The sequence below is a fragment of the Euprymna scolopes genome, chromosome 1 (genome assembly GCF_053919585.1).
Source record: "Euprymna scolopes isolate OS-2025 chromosome 1, ASM5391958v1, whole genome shotgun sequence".
Taxonomy (NCBI): Eukaryota; Metazoa; Mollusca; class Cephalopoda; order Sepiida; family Sepiolidae; genus Euprymna; species Euprymna scolopes.
The window spans coordinates 11,135,689-11,159,892 of NC_136482.1; the positions used below are offsets into that span (position 1 = coordinate 11,135,689).

General features: G+C 32.5%; 1 protein-coding gene across 1 annotated transcript in view; it reads left to right on the top strand.

The window, feature by feature from the left end:
- LOC145278789 (short transient receptor potential channel 7-like) overlaps positions 1-24,204 on the top strand; it is a 570,160-nt gene that overhangs the window by 352,980 nt on the left and 192,976 nt on the right. Inside the window, exon 5 of the mRNA XM_080130690.1 lies at positions 22,962-23,138. Within this exon, the coding sequence (XP_079986816.1) occupies positions 22,962-23,138 (177 nt within the window). The remainder of the gene's footprint in view (positions 1-22,961; positions 23,139-24,204) is intronic.

The window sequence follows — 24,204 nt, forward strand, 5'->3', positions numbered from 1 at the left end:
GCTCAACCGTTTCCAATTTTCGTATTTTTTTTAACTTCTTGACGTTCATTGAACTGTTTTTGCAATTCCTTTCGCTGTTTCTCGAATTGTATTTGACGTTTAGTCCAGTGTTTTTCGGATTGTGACTGACGCTTTGTGGCATCGATATGCAACTTGGTCAAATGTTTCAACGCTACTTTTAATTCGTCCATTTTGCTTTGTCAGCATTAGCAATTTCAAAACGTTCGCTGAATTTTACAAAACCGTTTTATTCTTTCTTATTTCTTCCCCCAGACAATAAAACGAACAAAATAAAACCATAAACATATAAAAAGTTCATTGTCCAAAGAAAAAAAAATCAAGCGTGTATTTTTCTACAGAGAAAAAAATAACGCCCGATTTTAGCAGCGAAAACCACAAGTGACGAATTATTTTTCCAAAAGTATAAAAATTTACCTTTCTATGTCGCGACGAACCTTTTTCTTTTTGCAAAAGTACAGCGCTACCTTTGAAAGTCTTGACGAACTTTTTTCTTTTAAACTCTTTTTTCCGTAATGATCTGCGTTTTTTGGGGTTTTTTTTAGTTACCGTGAACCTTTCAGTTGCAAGTGTTATGTTAGACACTTCCTTAGACTTGATAACATTTGAGTTCGATGTCGTTAGTATTTTTAGAATACTATTTCAACGCGAGTATTTTTTTTTCAATGTTGTTACTGGTTTCGATTTTAGTATGCTCCTTGAATCCAATGTCGTCAGTGTTTAGTTTTTTAAAACACTGTTTTTAAACGTGAGTACGTTCTCCGAATCCAATGTCGCCAGTGTTATGGCTTGCAATAAGCTACAAAGAAAACAGAACAACGGAATAGAGTTTAAACAATGTATTAAAAAGGTTACAATTGAAAAGAGTAGTAAACGTCACCGAGCAGTCGAGGGTCGCTCTGGTGTTTAATCCACACCTGGGATCAAAAGGTTTATGGTTTATATAATGGATAGAACAGTTCAATTTGAGGGTGATTCCCCCACAACACTAATATAGTCGAGAAAATAAACCATTTAATGCATATGAACCGCTTGGAACTTTACACAAGAAAGAAAAGGAAACTACAACCGCTAATAAACACAACCGAAATCTTTAACCACGATATCCGAATTGAATTCAAAAGGAAAACAAGCACTCTGATAGTTAAAAGAAGGGTAAAACTATAGGCAACAGAAAATATAGAACTACAAAATCAAGTGATGATGAGGAAACTAGACGAACATACCATTTACAAATATTTGGTACACATCAAATAAACAAAGATTTAGTCAGTCGGATTCAAGGATACACCATCGAATATTATCAATGAGTAGTGACTGATGATGAGTGTGGAAACTTCTAGTGAGTACAAATAATAATAATAATAATAATAATAATAATAATAATAATAATAATAATAATAATTCAGATTTCGTTTATCAACGTCTCTCTGAAAAGGGATCGGATTAATTTCCAGAGGATTTCCCTTAATCCGTGCTTCAAATATCAAGGGGTTTCTTAAGGATGTTGGTGGTACCTATAATTGCAGAGGTCTGAAGGCCGCCTAAAACATTGGGGATTTGTAGTTTTTTTAATTGTACTTCCAGACGACTTGATACTACTCCTAGTGTACCAACTACGACCGGGATTATTTGTGTTTTAACCCCGTGTATACGCCTTATCTCCAAGGCCAATGGAGCATAATTGCTCCACTTCTCATTCTCTTTCTCTCTCACATTCCTGTCCCAGGGTACTGAGAATCTACAATCTGCCAGTTTTTTGAGACCTTGTCAATGACGACCAAATCCGGACGATTATGTTCCAATTGCTTGGTCGTTATGACACTTTTGTCTCACAATAATAATAATAATAATAATAATAATAATAATAATCACCCATAGTTTCACCACCGCTCCTCCCAATAAAAAAGTGACACCAAAGAGCTGAGAAGGGTCTAGAAGGACTGAAAGACCGAGGAGAGAGCGCCAGCCAGACCTCGGTTGGACAAGTGAAAAGAGATCTGGGACTTTGGGGAGGCTTAGTGCCATTCAAATTCCAGTATAAACCAATGGCCACTGTCGGCGAGAAGTCAATGATAAGAGGCTGTTGCGATGATGCAAATTTATTTGCAAATGCTATCGAAGGAAGTGGAGAGAACTGGACGTCTGGGGAGACTTGTTGTCACTCAGCCTCCAGAAAACACCAGAAAACACCACAGGTTTCCAATCAGATCGTTTGTTGACTTGTGTGAAAGCTCGATGTGAGCCAATAATAATAATAATAATAATAATAATAATAATAATAATAATAATAATAATCAGGTTTATTGATGCAAATAGCATAGTAAGGAAACGATTTGCAAAAATACTAAATACTAAAATACTAAAGTATAATAATACTAATTGAAAATACTATGAAAAATGTTACCAAAAGATGTTTTGTGTAAAATACAAATGCACAGTATGAGGAAATCTGGAGAAAAAGAGGATCAGAATAATTTCATGCATTAGATGACATTAACAATGCAAGTCTTATCTCAATGTATCGGAATCCTGGAGCGAATGACAACATCTATTTTATCAACTGTTATATTCAACTTGGATGAATGCTTTCAATGCAAGTCACGAACAACTAGAGGAATGATGGATACTCGCTGTGGCCGAGTGTTGAAAGTATCATAAACCCTGAAATTACAAAGAATCTCTACGCAAAGAAATCGGTAGATTTAAGACTGCCAAATTGCAGAGGAACATTGCTCCCCCTCCCCCCAAAAAGCGGAACTATGAATACGTGTATAAAAAATTAAATGTTTAGGTTGAATATATTATTTAAATCAATTATCTCCGAAGAAGAAATTCCTTTAAGAAGCCATGTAGTGTCGAAGACATTTCAACTTACCAAAATAATATGGACAGTCAAAACCTGCAATATAGTATATAATCCTGTTGAATCATGTTATTTTTATAATGTTCCTGAGTTGATGCCATGGTAAGACGTACCTATACATGAATATGATTATTTAACTGGTTTTTTATATTAAAACTTTTCTGGGGAACAATATTTTGAAAATGCACATAACAAAATGCTCCCCGTTTATATTTTGGATCCTTCGGACAACTGTGCTTAGTAAAAGGAGAAAGAGGGGAAGGAGTAGTAGTAGGATGAAAATGAGAAAAAGGAAGAGGTGACACTGATATGACTATGTGATTCTGGAAAATGTAAGATTGTTTTGTCAAATATCAGGATCGGGTGTACAGAAAATGTCCCCTGGCAGAAATAAACCTTAGTTGAAACAGACATCGGTTAATGGCCAGAAAAAGCAAAGCAGTGTTGATTTTGGAAATATACTAATTTATTGATTGAAAACATGCAAATGTTATCATATTTTCAAATGTTTGTTGCAAATGAAAATACATCACCACTAAACAAAAGCACTTAGAAGTACAGTCATATTAATAGCAAAGACGAAATCCAAGAATAGACGTTTTCAAGTAGAACGTTGGCTTTACAATCTGTTATTTAAATTAAACAGAAAATATGCTCGATAGTCCAGTGCCGATGTCCAGACACCATTCCAATTCCTGTAAGTTTTCATTAATTGGTACTCGCTCACCTCTACCGACATATTACTAAATAATAAAAATATATCATTATATTTTTTATACTTTAGTGATTGGCGTCATTCTTTTAAACATCACAAAGTTACAAGTCTCGTAATTATACACTTTTTAAATAATTACAAGGAAAGATAGGAACAATATTTCCATGTGCTAATTTATTGATTATAATTTAAATTCATAAATATTATAATATAAAAAGAGACTGTAAATTAGTGTATAAAGCTGTATAAACTAAAGCTGAGTCAATCAATGTGTTTCCCCTTAAATTTGTTTTCGTCGATATATTTTAATTATCCAAAGTACACTCTAAATATCCCTTACTTTGTGGATAGAATCCACTTAAAAATGTTTCCTTTTTATTTGTCTAGTGCAATCAGCCATAATTCGCAATTTGCTAAAAGAAAAGACACAACTCTTACGTCATTGATGTTTTTCAATCTATTTCATCTTTAGTTGACCTCTATTTTTTTATAGAAGGAACCTACCAATCTAGCATTCATCATCTTTTATACCTTTATTTTCCCCATCTTTCTCATTCTCTGCCCTTCTATCACACACACACACACACACACACACACACACACACACACACATATATATATATATATATATATATATATATATATATATATATATATCTTCTTGTATCATTGCATGTTCATGCTGTAAATGAAATTATGATTAGTGTTCTCCATAGGCTTCGGTCTATTTGCTTGTCCGATTCCTCTGAAGACATAATTTTGAACTTATCAGAATACATGGGAGTGGTTACCATTACCTTCCCCAGGCATCTGACTCGCCTCTTTGCACCTATCCGTTATCCTTAGATCATCCGCATAGTTGCAGTCTAATAGTATAACTCTTTATAGCATAGAACCGTTGATTCATCCTCGTCCATGGCCATCCAACGTCCTGCTGCCGACGTCATCAAAGGTACCTTAACCTAGATGCATGACTTAACTAAGACTAGGGGTGCATCCCTCCCAGTGAATTAATGCACCTCCAGATACCAACCTGAAAATTTATGAGTCGGCTCGGTACAAACAGCGCCTAGCCTTCCCAAACAGTTACTCATCTGTTACTGGCCAGGCTCATCGCTGCTTAACTTTGGTGATTTGACAGTGACCGGTGTGTCACCGTGATTGCGCCGTATATCACATACATACATGTGTGCATATATATATATATATATATATATATATATATATATATATATATATATATATATATATATACTAGCAGTCCAGCCCGGCTTTACTCGGGCCCTATGCACTGTTCATTCCTTTAAGTGCATATATATATATATTAAAAATTTGACTCATGTCAAGGTAATCAAATGTTTACACCCTGAATTGGCGCAGGAGTTTGGTAGAGTCTGCAAAGGTAACTCTCTCAACTTTGACTTCTTGGCAGCCGAATTTTCGCCAAAAAAACTGATTAAAAAGCTTGCTGTATGTCTGACTACCCTTCACGTAAATTCCAAATGTTTAGACTCAAAACTATAGTGAATAGTTTGCTAGAGACCGCAAAGGTCAAATCTTTAGAAATTGAACTCATTGGCATCCACATTTTCGGCCAAAAACCGATTAAAAAGCTTGCCCAATAACTGAATACACTTTATGCAAAATTTACACAGGTTTACACCAAAAATTCGCTTAGTAATTCGGTAGAGACCGCAGAGATCAATTTTTTTAAAATATGACCCCAATTTTGACCATTTAACATTTAGGGTTTAGGACTTAAATCAAATTAAAAAGTTTGATCCATGCCCAAGTAACCTACATCTAAAATGTTCAATGTTTAGACCCAAATTTAAAGACGAGTTTGGTAGAGTTTTCAATGGTCAAATCGTTGAACTTGACCCCTTAACAGCAAAATTTCTGTCTGAAAACCTATTTAAAAGATTTCTCCAAATTCCAATGCCCCTGGTGTCAAATCTCGAGTCTGTAGACAGAAAATTAACATAGTAGTTTGTATAGGGAAATATACACACGCAAACACACACACACACGGAAAATTTCATATATACATATATATATATATATATATATATATATATATATATATATATATATATATATATAGTCTTTGAAGTTTTTAACCTTTAAAACTATACAAAAAATATTTTTTATCATTCGTTAGAAAAACCATCTAGTCAGTAATCACTGCATCAACTCGCTCTCGAATTTACTATAATACCAATAATATATTTTTCAAGGGATCATCAGTTGTTTACCATGAAACACAGTTTCGGGGATTTAATTTATATATATATATATATATATATATATATATATATATATATATAGCTGTAACTTAATAAATAAAGGAAACGATTTTAAAAATTGAACGTTCTATATACAATGTTGTTATAAATATCAGCTAAAATTTAGAGAGAAAGAAAGAATGAAAGAAAGAGAGGGAGAAGAAGAAGAAAAGAGTTGACGTTTTGTATTATTGTATTTTGTGTTATTCTCACAGCGTTTCGGCCGATGTAAATCCCCAAACTTCTTTATGCGTATTTGTCAAACTTGCAAATCTGCTGGGAATTTCGAAGGTGAGACCAGTAGTCCGAATAATACAAATGATGCAAACTATGCATCCTCATCTAGAAATTCAGATACCTAAGATTCATTTTAGATTTTCATATCTGTGAAACATTTAATTCAAACTATCTAACCTAAACTTAATGAGTAATTCAACGATTGAAATGTATTTCTTATATAGTGTTATTTATATGTAAATAACATTTTTAAGAAAGAATAAAAATGCATTGCTTGTAGAATGAAAAATAGTTTGATGAACAATGTATCTCCTACCAAGTAAGTAGATGTTAACATCTGCATCTATTACTAATCTCGTACTTTTTCCGTCAGAGAAAATAAAATACAAAATAGTATAACAAAAATGACCAAACTCTAATTGCATCCAAATTTCGTATATTATTATAGAGTCGTGATTTCAAAAGTAAAAAGAAAAGTATTTAGGTGCTATCAGCTAGAATCGAAGCCGAAGCATTCGATACTGGTGAAGTTACTACTGTACCAACGTTATACTCATATAAATCGATCAAAAAGTGAAAATTAATGTAAAAATGTTTAACGATTTTTTCAATTTTGACCCATTTTTAACCCCTTAAAAACAAATTTAACCGGAAAAAGACCCATAAAAGAACGACTTGTAAAAATCCAATCATGTGAGATCCCTGGTGCCGATCTGCGACTTTTAGTTTCGGAGGAGATAGACTTTGAAAATATGGAGACCAATAATCAGACCGACAGACAGACTGATATACAGACATATAAGCGTTTTTATATATATATATATATATATATATATATATATATATACATATATAGTGAGAGAGAGAGAGAGAAAGGGAGGGAGGGATAGGGGGAGAAATGAGAAGATGGTTACACACTTTTTGAAGATTCTTTATTTAATAAAATTAAAATGAAAAATTTGGAAAAACCTTTTAGAGTTTTTTTTTCCTGTTTTTCGTTTTGATGTTATGGTGTAGATAATCCCTTGGAGTAAAAGGGAAGAGAAAACTTTGTCTTTCTCGGTAGAACCACGTGTGTTACGCTCCGTTTGTCGAGGGAACGTTTAAATTGAAAATGGCCTCACTTCCTGAGGGCACTTACATATATATGTATGCATATATATAAAAATTTATAATGAAAATGAGGCATATCAGCAAGTAATATCAAAAAGAAAATACGGATCACTACAAATAATGAGGATCATGAAAAATCGACAATGACTTAAAATCAAAATATAAAAGAGAAATACTTAAGAAAGATGGGAAACTGATTGTTAAAAAAATGAAACCCTCACTTCAAAGATGATAGTCAGAAAAGGAATAAAAAAAGAGATATTCTATCTTTTGTAACCACCAAATTTATGGAGTGCTTTCGATTTTAGTAACAGAGTCTGTCTTTAAAAAATCTACCAAAAGTCAGATAATTATCTAATCAATACCAAATTTTCAAAGATTAATCAGTAAAAAATGCACTTTATAGCAGTGTAAGGTTTGTATTATATTTGTTGTATAATATATTTTGGGGGGCCTCATTTCCCCCTTCCTCATGTGCCCCTTGTTCGATCCCGTAAAGTCCAAACAATCCACTAAGCACATACTTATTTTGTTATAGGAAAGTGAACGAGTGTAGAAAAACAAAAAGCAAAAATTCACACGGTGATTTTGATATCGAAGATTGAAACCCGAAATTTTTACGAAAACGCTAAAATAAGTAAACTTTAAAATCTTTAAAATAAATTAAAATTTTATTTTCGAATGTGTAATTTTTCCATGTACCAGTATATAAAGTATGCTTTAATAAATAGATACAAAAAAATACAAAAAAAACGGGTGTGAAAATTATATGTATTAATTGTATCTACGTATTACAGTTTTGTTTTCAAGATACGGGTCACAAAAAGTTGTTATTTCCCTTCTTGGGAATTTATTATAACTATGAAGACATGGATTTCTGTAGATAATTGTTTTGACATTTCAACAAGTTTCATCTCCCCAGAGTTTACCAAAAATGGCCCTTTTAAGGGTTACCAAATTCTAATGAAAGTCTTTGTACACTTAATTAATGCAATAAAGAATTGGGGAAAATGCAGTATAATCTATTTTATGGAAAAAGAGAGTGGCTTATTGGTTATTATTAATTAGAAAATAAAAAGGAAATTTCATTTTAATCATGAAATTGAAAACTGACTAAAAGTGATATTAAAACTGAGTAATATAATGCTAAAAATTTATGATGTAAAAATAGAAAAAGGACTTTTTGGTTACCTGTAACAAGTATTAAGAAGAATTTAAAGCTTGATTGATCAATTATTATGAAGGAAAAAATTATAAAGCTAAAAATACATATTTCACTATAAATAGCGTTTGTAATTATAACTTAATTCAATTATGTTTTTAAATGTATTTGTCTGTCTAGTTATGAAAATGCTTAAATAAATATTTAGACGCGATTGAATTCCCATACCTAAAGTTCAGGATGGCGGCAGTAAGCACATGGTCCCTAAAGTGTACGAGATCGTGCTAAATAACTGACTTATTTTATTTTAATAAAAGGTAATTATATTCTAATATTTTTGCATATTCTTATAGCCAATCATAGTAAATTTATATTAGGCATAAAGTAGTTAGTTTAATTGATTCGAAAACATTTTAAAAAATATTTATGTTTTGTTGACATTCGGCGAAAACTGGGTCAAATGCGTTTTTTTTTTGTTTTTTTTTTAAACTGAAAACTGAAAATTCTATTAAAATTATAGAAACGTATTATATTATTCTGCGTTTAACGTTATAAACCTCAGGGTTTTATTTTTCTGGTAAACCAAAAGTTGTTTAGAAATAACGGATTTTAATAGATTTGAAAGCTTTAGAAAAAGCGGTTTTTGATCGATTGACTGTCACTAACACTTTTATAAAGTTGTAATTTTTACCCTAACATTTTTTTTACTTATAAAAAGACGTTTTGCGAAATAATTTGTTTATTAATATAATATTTAAAATAAACAACAGCAAAATTCAATAATATTCATCAATTAGATGAACTTTGTTGTTTTCTTTCTGCCATTATTGTTAAATATTCTAATAAATCTCTTAAAAGTTTTTACACTTGCCATACGATTCCTTGAATTTTCCACTCGGAATAAGTACACCCAACTTAGATTTCGGACAACAAATATCATCAAGTCGTTTGTTGTCCGAAATCTAAGTTGGGTGTACTTATTCCGAAGTACCTGTTTATCCAAATTACTTATAAATAAATGAGATAGCTTTAAGAAAATAAATTTTCTCTGCAGATAATACATTAGTTATTAAACTGATTTAAGTCAAAAAGATCAAATACTACCACTAGACATTATTAGATTTAATATAAATTAACACAAAACTTTAAAATAATAACTATTTTATTTATTTCTTTATGCGTGCATGAAAGTAATTTTGTGTACGGAATGAATAAAAGTATATATTAACCGAAACTATATGCGTCCTATGGAATTGGGGGCGACTAATAATGCATTTTTCTGTATCTTAATCAATTAGGAAGTGAAATATTAGTGAGCAAAATTACAACGACCTCTATAATCACCAATGAAATTGATTACATAAAATATATAAAATATTAACTACATAAGACTCAATTTTTTAAATTCATAGTAATATATTACAAATACAATATTTAAATGTATTATAAGATAATATTTATTATATATATGTGTGTGTGTGTAGCCAAAATATACCATAGAAGCAGAGAAGGCTGCATTGATTCTGCTTATAGAATAAGAGTTGTTGCGTCTTATCCCTTGTCTTATTCTTTTAAATTTACACATTTATTTTTTGTTGATATTTCTCTGATAAAATCTCTTCAAATTCTCCACTTTATTAGAATATTTCCATAGTATTTAAACTCATTATTGCCAAAGGGAATAACAAGTTTAAATAACGATTTTTATCACTCCATATTCTTTCGCCACCTACTTCACACGGATGCTCTTGTTTATAACTTTGCGAAGATAAGAATCATGTCAGCTAGGTTTGGCAGTCATGGCAGATCAACGACTATTCTTGAGCTTGGATTTACTACGCATCAAAGAGAAACGAGAAATACGTTCTTCGCGTTTATACGTTCTTCGCGTTTATAAAAGACTTCCTTCATGATACATGGACCGGATAACGTGGCTTAATTTCCGCACACTTTTGTATAGATGTATTTGTATATATATATATATATATATATATATATATATATATATATATATATATATATATATATATATATATATATATGTAGTAGAGATTTAGAAGGCTATCACAATGCGAGGAATGAAATATAGTCGTTGTTGTGATAGCCTTCTAAATCTCTACTACATACCTATCCCACACAATGCTTCAAGCAAACTACATATCAATCCAATATATATATATATATATATATATATATATATATATATATATATATATATATATACTAGTTGATCTGATCCGGCATCTGATCGCAGTTACTTTAAGACGTTGATAAAACGATATTGACAGTAATTGATAAATTCAGTATTTCACGTTGCACTGAAACGTGTAATTCCAAGCAGTTACCCAATTTATTATTAATCAAACTAAACTTTGCTAAACTTCACTAATCCGATGTGTATCTATTATAATCAATTACTTTTTACGCGATGTCGGTTAACAATTTTTGAAAGAAGTAAATCCTATGAAACATTGCAGAGCATTAATGCCCAATCTATACTTTATTTCACTTAGTTCGTCTGTGTCTATTCGTTTAAACTTTTTTCGGAAACCACTGGGCCGATCTGGCTGAAATTTTGTATCAACGTTATGACAAGGCACAGAGAAATAAGTATTATGGTATATTTTCGATGCACAGTTAGAGAGTAATATGAATTAGTATTTAATGCAAAATTAAGCACAAATTTAACCATATTCAACCATCAGTTTGCCATAAAGCACTTATTCTTAAATTAAATCATATGATGTCACCACATACTTTTATTGTGTATATTATGAACAAACAGACAGACAGAAAAGGACACGGCTTTATTATAATAGTAAACATCACACATAACTCAATAGTTCGTAGAGCCTAATTGCGGACCTAGAGAGAAAGATTCAGGCTACAGTGATTAAATGCTTTTGAAAGAATCTCAACATCTCATACAAAAACAACATTACAGTGCATTTATTTCGGCAGAGCTGCGTAAATCTTTATAGTCGTTTTTTTATAGTTCTGTCCTGCTACATGTAATTTTTTACCAACATAAAAGAAAATAACAGTATTACCTAATAATTTATGTTGCGTAATTCCTTTTATATTATCACCGCACGTCAAGGTTGTATATACGTTTCTCATTACCTCCTCGCGTCTGTAAATAAAAATCGGATATTCGAAAAGAAAAATGTGTAGCTGACTACCTTATTTGCGAAAAAATATAATTTTCTTATTCTTCGTGTCATTTGGGACTTTCACCCCAGATCCAGCTTCCTATACACGTATTTCTTGTTTTACTCATAAGATCTAATTAGATTTTTAACTCTCTTCTGTAATTTCGAACTCACGGTGAACATTTCCAATCCAATCCTCTTTTTACTTACAACTATTAACATATGTAGTGCTTATGGCAAGCACTTATATCAATTAACCGATCATTATGAATTTTGAACCTAACATATGCTATATTAAGTTTTGTTTTTTTTTCTTTGCAAAATCAGAAAAAATTAACAAAATTCTTACTAAAAAGTCAGATTCCTTGGATTTTGTAAAATGTTAACAGGAGATATTAGCCATAGTCTAATAAATATTCCCAGAAATTTTAATTTACATAATCTAGGCACATCGCTCCAATCATATATACTGTTTTTGTATCAAGTTTTATTCATAATAAAAAGGTACAAATGAAGCAAGATTTCATGAATTTAATATAAAAATTCGGTACTAGTGCAGAGAGTGATCCGGACGTAAATAATAACGTTATTATTTAAAATGCCATTCTTAACATGGGGAGGGGAGGGTGATTTGTACCTATTCTATACTTCAACCTTACAATTGGATAAAAAAAAACATATTATAAAACTTTAATTAAACTTGGAAATACGATTAGCACCAAAAATTCTTATTACGACATTCACTGTGTTGGTTCAACTCTCGGACATCCAGAACTGCTCTGACCTTCCCTTTCATCGGATACAAAACGGCCATCAACGACAAGACACCAGATTCGACGTAATCTGTCTCCGGCAACAGTATGACCACCTCAATCCACCATTCCATTTCTTTTTTTAAAACTCTTTATCGCTCCTTATTTGAGCGAATTCTCGTAATATGCCACCTTGTTTGTTAGGGTCGGTGATTTATTCTACTATGCCCATTCCATTTACCACCGTTTCCCGTCAAATTACGTTTGAAAATTTGGATCACTCATCGATATCCTTCTCTTGTCTCCGCCCTCCGAATCTCACGCCATTGCCACTGACTCGCGTAAGAATTCAATTTGTAGACGTTTTCTCGAACGAATATCATATAATCGATTTGTACTAAAATTAGAAATACGATTTTAAACAAAACTTTTAATATTATTATCTCTTCATTTTAGTCTTTGTAGGGGGCATAAACGCGTTACTAAACTGTTCTGTTCGGGCAATATTGCCGTTTAGAAGTAGGCATGTTTCTGGTAGAGTTATATATGTATATAACATAAATAACTGAATTTATATCTTGTTCTTTACTTGTGAGCATATATATTCAGATGCCATATTCGAAATTAAGCTTCACCAGGTTAAGTTGATTGGAAAACCTGATAAAGTTGGATTTCGAACCTGAACGCAGCTGAAACGTGTATACACATATATAACCAATAATATTTGCATAAATAAATTTATATGAAAATACATTGCTTCATGTCGTTAAACACTTTTTTATAAACACTGGAGTTTCGTTGGATTAACATCTAGAAACCAATAGAAATACTATATATATATATATATATATATATATATATATATATATATATATAATTATATATAAAAGGGAACGTGTCTGTCTGTGTGTCGGTGTACATTTCCCTACGCAATAACTCTATCAATTTTAAGTCTACAGACTCGAAATTTGATATACAGTGTACTGAGATTTGGAAAAATCTTTGTCATCCATCTTCGGCCAAAAATTTGGCTGTTAAGGGGTCAAAGTTAAACGATTTCACTCCTCCGTCAGTTTTTGGCATAAACACTTGAAATTTTAGATATAGGTTCCTTGGATATGCACCTAACTTTATAACTTTACTTGAGCCCAAAACAATAAATGTTAAGGGGTCATCATGGGGGTTATATTTTAAAAAATTACCTCTGTGGTCTCTACCAAATTACTCAGACAATTTTTGGTCTAAACATTTGAAATTTGACATAATATTCAGTGATAGGGCAAGCTTTTTAATCGGTTTGGGTCGAAAATTTGAGCTACCAATATATAAATGTATGTATGTATGTTTGCATGTATGTCTATAACTTTCGACAGAAGCGGCGGATTTTCACAAAATAAGTATCGTTTTGTAAGGTCGACCCTTTAGACGACAAATACCGAAAAATTGGCTAAAACATTAATTTCTTCACCTTCAACTAGGCACTACAGGGAGGGGTCGCTTTTTCCGTCAATATTTTCGAAAGTCATCCCCTCTTTTCGATTGTCTAGCCTTAATTAAAACCTACGTCACTCCCGGTTTGACGGGGGTCGTTACTGGTACCTGAAACTAAAGTAATAAACCAGGAAATTAGTTTCCAAAACACAATCTTAGATCCCTACTCCTTTTATATCTCAAATTAACGGAACTATTAGGACTCTAGACTCATTATAACTTAACCTTTGCTTTCATAACTTTTAAACCTCCAGACCCCCTATATCGGTCCAACCCCATTTAGACTGCTAAATATTTTACGAACAATATAACTAGAAATATAGCCTAATCTACTTTTGAATACTCCCGCCTAATTAACAATTTTACCATTATATATATATATATATATATATATATATATATATATATATATATATATATATATATATATATACTACCTGACGTTGCCCGGGTGTTTGGAGATGTATGTTGAGCAAAAAAAAAACGGTATTCCTTTTAATTTTGACCCCTATTATGACCCCTTAACTTTTATTTTTTGGGGCTCACATCAAGTTATTAAGTTAGATCCATGTCCAAGGAACCTATATCTAAAATTGCAATGGTTTAGACCCAAAACTGGCGGAGGAGTTTGCTAGAGCTCTCAAAGATCAAATCGTTGAACTTTGACCACTTAACAACCAAATTTCTGTCCGAAAACCAATTACAAAGATTTTCAACAATCTCAGTACTCTGTATATCAAATTTCGAGTCTGTAGACTAAAAATTGACAGAGTTATTGCTTTGGAAAATGTACACAGACACACATACAGACACGTTCACTTTTTTATATATATATATATATATATATATATATATATATATATATATATATATATATATACTAGCATTTCATCCCGGCGTTGCCGGGGTGTTTGGAGATGTATGTTAAGCAAAAAAAAAAAAAAAAAAAGAAAAAAGCGGTCAATTTTTTTTAAATTTGTCCCCTATAATGACCTCTTAACTTTTATTATTTTGGGCTCAAATTAAGTTATTAAGTTAGATCCCTGTCCAAGAAACCTATATCTAAAATTTCAAGTGTTTAGACCAAAAATTGTCGGAGGACTTTGGTAGATTTCTCAAAGGTCACATGGTTGAACTTTGACCCCTTAAAAGTCAAATTTCTGGCCGAAAACCGATAACAAAGATTTTTCCAATCTCAGTACTCTTTATATCAAATTTCGAGTCTGTAGACTTAAAATTGACAGAGTTTTTGCGTAGGGAAATGTACCCACACACAGACAGACACGTTCACTTTTATAGATATATATAGATATATTTCTTATGCATATATACTTTTATTCACTATATCTGTTAAATTACTTTACGCATTATACTTTTCCCTATCCTTACCTACATTTCTTACTACTTTTATTTTTACTTCCATCTATATGTCCATTTATACTTGACTGAGTATCCCCATCTATATATAAATATATAACTGCATACTTTTGCTTTTTATATGTATACATTTGTATGTGCATATTTATCTTATACCTACTGTATTTATACAATTACTTAGCGAATCTTATTCCATATCCTTTGCTATTATTATTATTATTATTATTATTATTATTATTATTATTATTATTATTATTATTATTATTATCAGTACTGTATTATTATTTTATTGATATCCTTCTACATGCATATTTTAATAACTTTATATCTTATGTGCATATCTTGCAATTTTATTAATTTATATAGTTATTTACATTTTTATAGTCGATGAATTTAATTCTTCCTTTTAATAAATAAATGCGCTTAAGTTGGATATAACTAATCTTGCTTTGAAAGGGCGCATCTTAGTTATTGCAACCAACACTCCCTCCCTAACCGCATTGATAATTAACGTATCAAACTCCATATGACATATATTAAACGACCAACTGTTATATCTATCTCCATGCCACAAGTTAGCGCTACTATATTAACTGCTGGTCTCTCTCTTTTCCTATAATTTCTGATCCCTTTCCATCCCCCTTTACTTCTACTTTCAACATTTGACCAAACTGATGTCCTTCTTTTTCACTCTTTCTCTCACCCCCACTTAATATTAACTACTTATATCTCTCCTTCCCTCTTATTTTTTATCCCTCTCTTTCTTCCTCTACTTTTGCCTTTTACACATCTCACGCTCTTCTTTTTCCACCCTTTCTCTCCCCCTCTCCCTCTATTCCTATCCATGTCTCCCCCTTACCCCTTATCACTTTCCAATTTTTTTTCTAAACTTAACTGCTGTTTATGTCTGTTTGAAGTTCTTTTTCCTCTTTTTTTGTGCTTTTTCTAATATTTTTTTCTAATCATAGTAATTATTTCTGTAAAGTCTGATGAAATCATTGGATCGATTATACGATTCGCTAATCGAAACATGTATAATTAAGCAGATAAAACACTAATATATATATATATATATATATATATATATATATATATATATATATATACAGAAAGAGCGAGAGAAAGAAAACAAGTACAATTGCTCTGTATCTGTTATTGTGCGTTAAAGTGCTGTGTTTTTAGGTTCATTTCATGCTGTGCGCTTAACGTTTGTGCACATTCTCTGCTACTTTAATCGGATACTGCGTCGAATACTCTCCGATACGATAATTGAATTAAGAAAAGTGATATCTAAGCAGTAATACCTTAGAATAGTTGCAATTGGGAATTACATCACAGTCAAACTACAGGAATAAGTTTGCACAAATCAATACGCGCATCATTGCTGTTCTGAGATAGAAATGGAGGTGATAAATTAGCATAACGTTGCCTAGTGAAATCACGGCAGAAAGAAGAATGAAGTTATTCGCATCGCATGATACGATATGATTGCACAGAAAGATGAAAGGCCGATTATGCAGGTTAAAAGCAACTGGGACGATTGACCCCGTTAAACATGGCGTTTTATATTATATCAGAAGAAAAACTATATTGCATTAGACATTGTTTTTTATCTTTTTTAATCGACTCAGACAGACGTAAAGCCAAGTATGATGAAGCGAAGTGTGATTATCGCAAGGGCAGGAAATACCTATTGACGTTAGACATGGAAATATTCATATTAAAAGTAAAAGGAGAATGCTCGGCAGGAATGGAGTTTCATTAGATTATGGTTCTTGTAAAGTAGCTACTGTTATAGAATCTGCTTTTCTGAATACTGAGATGAGGATTGGTTATTGAAATTATTTGGATTCTTTGGACCTCTGTTCTGATTGTGAGTGTCATTTTCGCAACGTTTTGGTCGATGTAACCTCCGTCCTTCTTTTGATTTTCAGTGGTTGGAGTTCTTAGAAAAATCATTCGTAAAACTACTATTCTTTTGAGGGCTGAAAGTTCAATTATTCCTCTATCCTAACGAGCGGATACTGCCTCCGTAATATTAATAAAGGGTGCCATTCACAATTCTGTTCAGATTCCTGATTTCGACAAGATATACCTGAAGAAAGTCAGAGGATTCATCGACTGATTTGTTGCGTGAAAATGACGCTGAAAATGAGAACGATAGTCCAAAGGATCAAAATAAAAGCTGTATTATAATGAGTTGATTCAAACAGCGAATTGATTCAAACCATAATGAGTTAAATAGTTTGCATTCAAAGAAAACAAAATATGCCATAATTGTATTTATAGAAAAGACTGAGACTAGCAACATTATATCTGTGAGGGAGAGGTGGTGGGAGAAAGATGGGTAAGACCAAATTAATTACAGATACGTTTCCGCACTTTATCAATCACTCTCAAATGGGACTAGAGATCCACCAGCATTGTATTAAATATTAAACAGTAAATATTAAATATCACTGTTTATGAAAGCAAGTAAAAATGTTAGTTGTTTTAAATACAGAGAATTATTCTCATAAACCCGAGAAAAGCAAAACTAAATTAAACCCTGTAGAGTGTTATACATGAGGAGGAGGACTTGTTTGACCGTTCAGTAGAATTTGCAGCAAATGACGTTAGGGTCGAAATCGTGTGATGTGACTTCACCATACGCCTTGCTGTTTCTCTTTCCATTGAATTTCAACAAAAACGGTCGCGTTAACCACAGCCTAATCTTTACCAATGGATTAAAGCATTCAAATTTCATTCTAAGATTATTTTTTATGATTAAAAACTGAGGCAGTAAATAAAATTTGTTATTTAACATTTTTTACGCCATTAAATTATAGGAGGGTAAAACATTCGTTGATTCACCGTCAGCATGTAGCAGGGATATCTCTAGAGAAGATCCTAATTTATCTTATATGTGCTTCCGGGTTGCACTTGCTTACACCATTGCATTGCAGGAGAAGCCTCATGTTTTGACAAGCTTCTGGGCTTGACCTTCACTCCTGATCTGAAATGGAACACGTACATCAAGTCTGTTGCCAAGGTCACTGGAAAGATGGTGGGATCCTTCTACCGCTCCAGAAGATATCTCACTACTGATGCAATTCTCTAACTATATAAAAGCCAAGTACGTCCAAGGATGGAATACTGCTGCCATATCTGGACAGGAGCTGCTAAAAACTGCCATCCTGCCTTGACAGAGTACAAAATAGACTTCGTGGCTTAATGGGGGATGCCCTTTTCTTTACCCTGCAACCTCTCTCCCACAGAAGAGACGTTGCAAGCTTATCTTTGTTTTATCGTTATTTCCATGGCAGGTGCTCGTCTGAACTCCAATCTCTGATCCCCTCTCGCCAATCTTTTACAAAAAACACCCGTCTAGCTGAATTCACTGTCAAAACCTTTCCCCACTCTTTATCTATGCCTAAATCAAAACGTAGATTCCATGAACAAAGCTTCCTTCTTAGAACTGCACGCATGTGGAACTCTTTTCCGTCTGCCTGCTTCCCTCCTGACTACAACTTGGTCAAACATAAAAAATTCCTGATAAACCGCACCCTTAAGTAGACACTCTAAAATATCCACACTAACGTACTGTACTTAAAATAACCCTTATCCATGAGTGGCTTCCGGGCCTTGATAAGTGGTGACCACCTTGTAAAAAAATGTATAGGTGTATGCATGTTCATGTACAGGTGTATGTATATGTGTGTATATCTATGTGTATATGTATGTATATGTGTATATGTATGTATATGTGTATGTGTGTATGTATATACCTATATATATTGTTTGTATGTATGTGCACATATGCATGTGTGTGTTTATGTATATATGCATATGTGTATGTATGTATATATATATATGTGTATGTTATAGTCAGGTCATGTCATATACTATTCGTACCATGTAACCCAGTACTACATCCTCATGGTCGGGTCACCGGCGACTAAACTGGTTTCCCACCAGACTTGTTTAGTGAGGAGGGTGGCTAGTCTACCTGAAGGATTAAAAACTAGACCTTCCAAAGGGCGAATGAACCCTTTTTTGGGGTCAACGGCCAACTAGCACCGTGTGTGTTTGTGTGTATGTATGTGTGTGCTGGGGTAAAAAAAACATAAAGCGGGAGAGCATTAAGCTGGTCTGCAGTTTAACTTGTTGCTGGCTATCTTGCTCTCGCTTGTTGCTGGATCTCAACATTTTGAACCGAGAGGGAGACTTAGCTGTCGTACAAAGCTAAGACTCTGTAACATCATATGTGTATAGATACTCCCTCAGGCATTTGTCTATAAAAATGGTCCTGTGGCGATGGAAGTCATTTTCGGGCTCATGGACTTTAAGAGTCTAAGGGAGTGGCGCTCGTCTGACAAGGCGTTGCAATCATCATATATGTGTATGTATATGCATGTTTGTGTATGAGTGCATATTCATGTATGTGTATGTATATGTAGGTAAGTGCATGTATATATATGTGCATATGTGTACGTATGTTTATATTTATATATATGTATGTATATGTGTGTATGTATTTGTATATGTGTGTGTATTTATATGTATGTACATGTGTATGTATGCGTGTGTATGTATATGTATGGATGTGTATTATGCATTGTGTATGTATATATGTATATGTGTGTATGTTTGCAGATATGTATGTGTGTATGTGTATATATGTATATTTGCATTTATGCATATGCATGTATGCCATTCACCGTCTTGTGTATGTTTATGTATGTATATGTATGTGTATTATGTATTTTGTATGTATGCATATATGTGTGTTATATGTATGTGTGTATGTGTATATATGTATGTATGCATGCATGTATATATATATATATGTATGTATGTATACTAATGACCGTCTTCAGTGTCATGTCTGTTTGAGCGTGTGAATTTTGCCGGCAGGACTGAAGTCATTTTCGGCTCATGGACTTTCAGTTCCTGAGGGAGTGGCACTCGTCTGACAAGACGTTGCAATCATCATATATATATATATATTACGTATTCGAAATAATGGAGAAACTGAAATATATATATATCTTTTTTTCACTCTCTCCATTATTTCAAATATGTATGTATGTATGTATGTTGAGACAATCTTAAGAACCTTTGCGTAAATGTTGAAAGATGGGAAAAGATAGCCAAGAATAGGAGTGAATGGCGAGGAGTTGTCTCGGAGGGTTGCAAGGTATTGGAGATAAAGAACTTGGAACAGGCGGAGCTTAAGAGAAATCTGCGTAAAGGGTTTGGGGAGGATTTGGAAGCTGCGTATGTGAACCACATGAAGTCACACGAAAGACGCCCTTGTGTACACTTGCCTCCGTGACCTCATGAGGCAATCTGTGTGGTGTGTGACAGGAACTGCAAGTCGACTGCAGGTCTGATGATGGCATCTTGATGTCCACAAAGACACCATACCACACAGATGTCTAATCAACCCGGGCCAGACACTTGATCTTATGTGTCATCGTTGCTTCAGGCCATGATGAACTGGAGAGTTTTGCTGGGCAGGACAGCAGTCATCTGCAAAGATAAAGAAATTACTATATATGTATGTATGTATATATCTATCTATCCATTTTTCTCTATATATACATATTCCGTTAACGTCTTCATCTCTTTGTCTCTCACTTTGCTTATTTATCTATCTATCTATCTATCTATCTATCTATCTCTCACTTTCGTTCGGTCTCTCTCACCAGATTTCATATATATATATATATATATATATATATATATATATATATATATATATATATATATATATACTACCAGTGTTTATATCCTTGGAGTCGCGTATCTACTCTTCAGGTTACTTCAAGTATACTCTAGTTATTGTTTTATTATTGTTTTATTATATTACACGATGTAAATCGTAAGTTGGTCATTTTGGAAGCGATTTATTTTTAGATCGACATATGAGCATTTTAAATTGATATGGTCGAAAAAGATTCATGGTGACTCATTCTTGAGAAATATTAATATATAAGAATTCGCAGAATGGTCCGTATAGGTACTTACTTATAAAAATCAGATACGTTTAGTCACTTAAATGGAACTCATGTCTATATTTTGGAAAGCATGTGTATGTATATGTGTATGCTTCTTCTCGCCACTGTGTGGCTTAATATTATTAGTATAAAGCTATTAATTAATTAGTATTTGAAAGCAAAAAAAAATAGCATACGTTATTAAAACGAATTCAAAAACTAATCGGAAAAATCAGTTTCGATCCTTCCTAAAAAATCAGCGATTTTAATTTTCTTAATTGTTGAAAGCAATGAATAGCATCATAATCTGAATAGAATGCAGAACCATTAAGATTATTGAATAGAAATTGATTTGTGTCTATAAAATTCTTAGTTACTGAAAGTCCCAAAAAGCGGCTGACACCCCATAATTTTTTTTAATATAGAATAGAAAATATTACCTTAATAATATTCATTATATTATTACAATTTGTTTCAAATAATAACTAAATTATTAAATTATTTTATTATTGAAGTCCTTTGAAATGAGTAGTTTGTATATTTATTTTATTTCATTGCGAACTGTTTTCCTCATCTTTATAGTTGTTATTTCACGACGTTTCGGCCAACTATTCCTCTGTTACAATCCTACCCAAGTCAGACAGAGGATTAGTTGGCCAAAATTGGTAAGACGACAACAACTATGGAAGGCGGTAATTACCAAAGATTCAGTTAAAAGACTCAACATTCTCATTCCGTCGCGGTTAACCACCTAACGAAGGTCATAGGAATAGTTGGCTAAAGCGTCGTGAAGTAACAACTACGAAGATGATCATAACATCCGCAAATAAATAAAAAAAATGACTAAATAACACAAAAATAAATTAATTTTACTTTCAAATCCTATTTTGAAAAGGAAGAATCATTTGGTAAAAAATTATAGAATTTACAAAAACACGAAAAGAAAATGAAAATAAAGCAACAGGAACTATTAGTAATATATGTTGTTGTAATTGTTGTCACGTCTCTTTACTATAACACCATATTAATACACGACAAACCGGGAGAATGTTATGCCTATATTGTTATAATCTTGTAGAGTCGATAATCATTAAGATTAATATTTTTACGAGAGTTTTTTTCTTTTTTTACAAATATTGCATGTTACCGAAAATCTGCGTCTGATAATATGCATGTACTTATTTTCAAGAGTGATTTTTGTTTGTATTTGTTCCGCCCCCCCCCCAAATCAAACCATCACATCCATACCTACTCTATATTAAACATCACTTATTCGATTGCACTTCATGTTGATGTTCCGAATTTCAAAAAATTATATCCAGTAGTTTTAGAATGATAACACATGTTATTGCTTGACTTATTATTATAATACCTCAGGGATATAGATGCATCTTCCCTGCACAGTTCCAGATGACCCTTGGACAAACTGTAGCTCTCATAAGCGTTCGTCTGATATTTTGCAGGATGACCATACAACGGGGATTTTGAATTCCTACACCCTGCTGAAGAGAAGAGAAGGGGTCTGATGGAAAATCCAAACCGAGTGAAGAGGGTTTTTTTTCTGCATGACAGTTTTTATGGTACACGCTTCCATTTTGTCATGAGCCAGTAGGGAAGTAGTAGGGCTCAGAAAACTGTCATGAGAATGCTCTTGTCAGTGCGCAATCTGGATTAACCAGAGAGAACCAAACTTCAAAATTCCCCATTTTTCGTATTTCTACATATGTTTTATTTTCCTGTGCAAATCTTTTTATAAATGTGTATTAATGTCTTGATTGCATGAATATGTTCCGTTTTCTTTTCTGTTTCCAGACTGATTACTTAGCTCTGGCCGATCAGTTGAGCCAATACGTGGTGAAGCTTCTGGACAAAGTCCGTGGACATGATGAACTCGAAATCCTTTTGAACAAAACCGGTCGTTCCAGTGATGAAGAGAGTTATGAACTTCTTGATCGATTAAAAATGGCAATTCAGTTCAACGAGAAAAAGGTATGAAACGTTTTCTCCATCCGTAAAATAATTAATTTCCTGTTGAATATTATTCTTCTTGATCGCGTTTATATGTTCCACGTGATAACCAGTTCGCCATTTTGTTTTTCCCTGTTTCTAGTTGGGACGAAAATTAATACCAATAATTATCTGAAATTGTGGAACGAACTGAATTCGAACAATAGAACACCCAGGTTATCAGTCCGTTACGATAACCAATTAGCTATCGTCACCCTTCCAAATATTGAATATTGAATTGAAATTATACAATCCCAGGATATTTTGTAATGTGTTTAATTAGCCATTCGCAATTAATATTACATATATATCTATATATATATAAAAATGTAAAGTTGGTTCGTTCTAAAGAAATAAAACCATGTTTATACGTTACCAATTTATTTGAAATTTTCAGACAACCCATTTTAAGAGTCGAGATATGTTTTTATGTTATTAAAATAAATTTACCTAATTAAAATTAAAATATTAAATAAAATAAATATATTCATTTATCGTTTCTGCGAATCTGTTCTGTTGATAAAACTGAACTTCCGGTTCGATTCATTTCACAGCCACGAATTGACGAAAGGTTTAATTTTCTGTTAACTCGATAAGTAAAAAAAAAACAAAAAAAACATATTTCATTTGTTTATCTTCCAAAGTTTTTAATTTACACATCTTTTCTTTATTATATAAGGCAAAAAAAAAGTTTGTTGCTTGCTTTTGAGTTTTTTTTTTTATATATAAGATTACTCATGCAGAGAGTGATCCGTGCTGAAATAATGTTATTATTTAAAAAGTCATTCTTAACATGGGGAGGTAAGGATGTTTTGTACCTATTCTGTACTTTAACCTTACAATTGAATAAATAAATAAAAAAAAAAACATATCGTAAAACGTTATTTAAACGTGGAAATATGATTTAAAAAATAGCGCGGCTCTCTGCATTAGCACCATTTTTATTTATTGTTGTTGTTTCACGAATTTTCGGCCAACTATTCCTCTGGCCCTCATGAAAAGAAGTCCTTTTATAAATGTTCAGTAACTTTTTCCTTTTATTATTCTT